The sequence below is a fragment of the Lepidochelys kempii genome, chromosome 24, assembly GCF_965140265.1.
Source record: "Lepidochelys kempii isolate rLepKem1 chromosome 24, rLepKem1.hap2, whole genome shotgun sequence".
NCBI lineage: Eukaryota > Metazoa > Chordata > Testudines > Cheloniidae > Lepidochelys > Lepidochelys kempii.
The window spans coordinates 3,884,224-3,889,144 of record NC_133279.1 but is presented as its reverse complement, the minus strand read 5'-3'; the positions used below and the strand labels follow the sequence as shown (position 1 = coordinate 3,889,144).

Here is a 4,921-nt window from a genome sequence, read left to right as displayed (position 1 = left end):
GCAGTGGTTTGCATTGTCCATCACTGCTCCCTGCCTCTTCTGCATGGGGACAGGCACCGACCCTCACACGGATCTGTGCAGAACACGAAGGGCGGGGGGCCGTGCGCGTGGCTGGGCACTGCCGTAACAAGCAGTTAATCCTCGTGGGGGTAGTTCATGGCTCCCCTTACGTCCCAGCTTGCGAGGTGCTCACCCCTCTGGTACTTGTCCCACTCCCCACCCCCTGCACATGATGGAAGGAATTATCATTCCCCACCCCACCCCTGTACAGAATGGAACAGGGGTTAAGTGACTGTCCTAAGGTCACCCATGCAGCCTGTAGCAGAGCTGGGATCTGATCCCAAACTGACACCCCAGACACCAGGCCTCCTTCCTCTGCACCCAGAGGCTGAGCCAAACAGAGTTACAGCCTAAGGTGGGGGACAACTGGGGCCACCCAGCCCTCCCCCCTATTTAGCCGGGGGGGGGAGGTGGGGGAATTACTGCTATTTTGATTCAACTGTCTCAGCCTGTGCGACTTGGCTGTTTGCTCCAGCCCTTTCCATTCATTCCCTGCCGCCTAACCCCCCCCCCCCCCCCCCAAACAAAAAAAACCCCATGCCCCTGGTTGCCATCGCTGCGCTGGCTCCTCGGGGGCGCCTTTCCCCGAGCCTGCAGCTGGTCAGACTCTCCGCTCTGACTGTGTCTGGACAGCACCGAGGACAGCGGGGCCCGACTCGGGCTCTGCCGTAACCGACAGACCCGGTTCCGCGCGGGGCCCCGCTCGCTGCCACAGGAGGGACGCATGCCCTGCAGCTCAGAAAGAAAGATGGCCCGGCTGGCATACAAAAGGGGTCAGGACGTCTTTATTGCCAGCCGGCCGGCAGGAGGGGCACACCCTGATTGCAAGGGGCCTGCAGCCACAGCTATCGCCTTGGGCTGGGCAGCCAGGCCTTTGCCGTCCAGACGTACGAAGACAACTGGGGACTCCAGGAGAGCGGGCCGCTCACCAGCCACATGGCGTTAGCGCTGGGGTCGCAGGCAGAGGCCGCTCGCTGCAGAGGTGCTAATACCAATAGGATTTCTTGGCTCGGCGCATCTCCACGATGCCCTGCAGCTCCAGGATTTCTTCTTCGAATATTTTCAGGGACGGCTGATAGGTCCTGTCCAGCGCGTCATCCACCGAGGTGTCCTTTGGCCCATCTGCCGGGGAGAGGGGAGTACATTACAACCTCGATCTCAGCACCGTCTCCAGGAGGCTGTGGAGAACTGCCCCCCTTCCACCTGAGATCTGCACAGTACAGGCGGCTGTGGGGCAGAAGGGGGTTCGCTCCCACAGGGCCAGACCAGCTGTGAGGGAGGGAGCTCGAATGTAGCCCCGTTAGCCTTGAAGGGCCAGCTCTGGGAGGAGCCGAATTCTAGTTCGGCTCACATCTCAGGGGAATTGGACCGGGCCACGTCATGCCCAGGGCAAGAAGGAACGAGGCCGGCTCGACGCGCAGATCCTGGGGGGGCTTGCTGCCATTCTGAGCGGGTCCATGCTGGGCAGGGGAGAATCAGGCCCATCTCTTGGGACCTGGGATCACCATGGCACAAGCTCAAAAGCCATGTGGGTTTATACAGTCGCTTTCCAGATGGGAAACAAAGGTCAGTGGAAACAGGGCTAAAGAGACAAGTGTGACAAAACCCACTCCTGGCTTCCCCATGTCCGGAAAAGCCTTGGCCTCTCCCAACCTGGGCTCCTCACCCCAGCCCTCAGCTGTAAATGCAGTCAGTGCTCCAGGCTGTGGGGTGACTGACAGTACAAATAACTCCAGGAAACACTATCCCCTCCCTGGCCCAGCTGCAAAGCGGGCTCCACAGAACACTCTAAACCTCTGGGCCAGATTCTCTGCACCGTGCCCGCAGGAAAACCTCACCGGCACCCACTGAAAAGCCCCTTGGCACTGCGAAGCAGATTGCAAATTAGAGCAGCTCCGTGGCTGCTCTCACTTACACTGAGGTCTGCGCGGCTCCAGAACACAGAGCACGAAGGCGGCTTAGAGCCATCCACAGGGCTGGAGCAACTGAGAGGCAGGCCCTAAGAGTGCCACGTGCCACAGACACTGTCCCATTTCAGCCCTGTCCATCAGGCACCTTTCAGCAGTTCCCAACAGAAAGCAACGTCGGATCGCCCAGGGCCAGGCGGGAGAAGCCCCCGGCAAACCTGCTCACCTTTCCACTGCTCTGGGATGATGCCGTCCCGGCGCTGGTGGACAGGTGCAGGGATGATCCTGCCGGTTCGCAGAGACACCCTCACTCGCTCACCCTCTTCAGTGTAGCGCCACTCCACCTCGGTGGGCTTCCTAGGGGGGAAGGGCAGGGAGCGGTGGGATCAGACGATATCCTCGGGGGGGGGGGGGTTCATTGGTGTCTTTGGAAGTCTCTCTCTTGCTGCAGCACAGGGCCCCCGAGCACCTTGCAAGGCCATTGCAGTTAGCGCTGACCCAGCGGAAGGAGCACCCTTCCTCCCAACCCCTCCAGTGCAGCGTCCCCGACCACCATGCTGGGGCATTGGGCTCAGCATGGACTCCCTGGGGCACAGCACCCCCCTACTGAGCCCCAGCCCCCCACTGCCTCGGGCACAGCGCCCCCTCGCACCACACTGGGGTCAATTCTGCATTACCTATTGATTACTTGCCACTTCTGGCCCGACTCTTGGTTTCCCTTATTACCCTTTGCCTCACAGGAGCACCTAGCAGCCCGAGTCATTGACCAGCACCCCCCCAGTGCCAGATGCTGTACAGACACAGAACAAAGAAAGGTCCTAGCCCAAAGACTTTGGACTCTAACCTAGAGTGTCTCCCATCCAAGTACTGGTCAGGCCTAGCACTGCTTAGCTAGACAGATCTGGTAGGTTCACGGCTGCGGGAAGTGCCTTAGGTGAGGGTTTAACACAGCACCAGCTTCCCTCGGGCAGCTGGAAGGATGCCAGTGTGCCCAGTCGAGCCCTGGGCCAGACCCCTGGAGCCCTGGGGCAGGATTACCTGTCCGTAGGGTCGACCAGGGCAACCTGTCGGAGCAGCAAGGGTGCCTCTCTGGCGATGTACGTCCCCGGGTAATCGGCGGTTTTCCCGATGTAACAGTAATGCTGGAAACGGAGAGCTGGGTTTCAAACCACCGCCTCTTCCTCACCCACTGGCCTCGCCCGGGGTCCCTCGGGCAAGGAGACCATCCCAGCCAGGGCAGTGGCTGAACTGGGTTGTGGCCTTTTACACTCTCACATGTCACTAGCACCAGTAACTATTTGGGGAGGTGGAGGGAGAAATAATACCACCATTCTGAAGCACATTACAAGCTGATTAAACCTCACAGCCCACCCATGTAGTACAGGTTATCCCTATCTTACAGATGGGGAAACTGAGGCACAGAGAGATTGACTTGCCCTAGGGTTTGGAACAGGCTCACTGCACAGTCATTCTCTGGGTTCCTTGGGCACCACACACCAGAGACTCAGAACTACCTGAGCAGCAATGGGGATAGAACTCAGATCTTCCTGCACTGAGATCCCAGCTGCCTGAGCCAAAGGAGAATCCCCACTGGCAGTATAGGACGTATGACACACGGCAGAGCAGTTCTGATTCCAGCTGGCCAACACATGGGAGATTGAGGCTTTCCCCCCATTCTTCCCTTACCGTATTCAAACCTTCCACAAAGACCCAGTTGCGAGCTCGGATGACCTGGTTCACCATTCCTTGCTTCCCGGCATCCTTCCCAATTAATATCTCCACCTGAAACCCAAGAAGTCCCCGTTAGAACTCCATCCGGGAGCCCGCGGCCCGGGGCACAGAAACTCAGAGACGCCCCATGCTAGACAATCCCGAAGGGGGACTACTTATGCCTGGGGCCCACCGTGTCTCCACGGAACACCTTCCAGTCCTCCTTGCTGATGGGCTCCACAAACACCTTCTTGCGTCTCCGCCCGGGGGGGTTGTTGGCCTTGGCCGCGGCCGTCCAGGGCCGGTAGACGCCGTGGCGATAGTCCGGAGGCAGCTTCACCCTGGCCGCCATGGCCAGCAGGGTGGTCAGACGCATGGTCCCGCTCGGCGAGGGCGGTCACGGGTCACCAGATCCAGCCGAGGGCAGGCCTAAGGTCACAAAGCAAATCAGCAGCTGAGCGAGGAAACAGAACCCAGGTGTCCTATCGCCCGGTCTCGTCCCCCTCCCCACAATTCCCAAACCCACAAAGCCCCAGTCCCCTCCCAGAGCCAGGGAAAGAAACCAGGAGTCCAGGCTGGTCTACGCACAGCAACAGAGCACAAGGGGAAGATTTTAAGGGAGGCACCAGCAGGGAGCTAGCTTTACCCAGGGGGTTTCAAGCCTGCTCAGGTCCCCATTCCCAGTAGCCCTGCTTCCTGCAGCACCTACCCCCCCAGCATCCCACGGCATCCCCCCTTCTCCCCTAGACACTGCCCCACGACCCCTGCATGCAAGCCGAGCAACCCAGCCCCCCTTCTCACCTTGGTCTTCTGCAGCTGCTGCCAGGCCCCTGCAGCAGCAGTTTGCAGCTGCATTACACCATGCACGTGAGCCTTCAGAGGAGGAGCACTGCACCCTGGGACTGGGAGACCCAATCGCAATGCATCCTGGGATTTGCTGTCATAGTTGCTCTGCAGCATCGCACTCTGGGACTTGTAGTCTTATCCCTGGGTCTTGCGGCATTTCTGGGTGTTTGCAGTCCCGCCCTCCGGCCTCTGCCCGTTTGCGTTGCATTCTGGGCTTCGGGTCGCCTTCTCCTCCCAACATCGATCTTGTTGCATTGCATTCTGGGTTTTGCAGCTCCTTCTCGCCTTTGCATTGCATTGCATTCTGGGTTTTGCAGCTCCTTCCCTCTCCCCCATTGCATTGCATTCTGGGTTTTGCAGCTCCTTCCCTCCCCCCCCCACCATTGCATTGCATTCTG

General features: G+C 59.6%; 1 protein-coding gene across 1 annotated transcript; it reads right to left on the bottom strand.

Moving 5' to 3' along the window:
- Window positions 1–827: 827 nt before the first annotated feature.
- Window positions 828–4,587, bottom strand: MRPL24 (mitochondrial ribosomal protein L24). Its single transcript, XM_073323237.1, has 6 exons — window positions 4,479–4,587; window positions 3,871–4,106; window positions 3,654–3,749; window positions 3,006–3,109; window positions 2,194–2,324; window positions 828–1,182 (listed from the first exon to the last, which is right to left on the bottom strand). Exons 2-6 carry the CDS (start codon window positions 4,051–4,053, stop codon window positions 1,046–1,048), a joined length of 651 nt encoding a protein of 216 aa, XP_073179338.1. The 5' UTR covers window positions 4,054–4,106; window positions 4,479–4,587; the 3' UTR covers window positions 828–1,045.
- Between the last annotated feature and the right edge of the window lie 334 nt (window positions 4,588–4,921).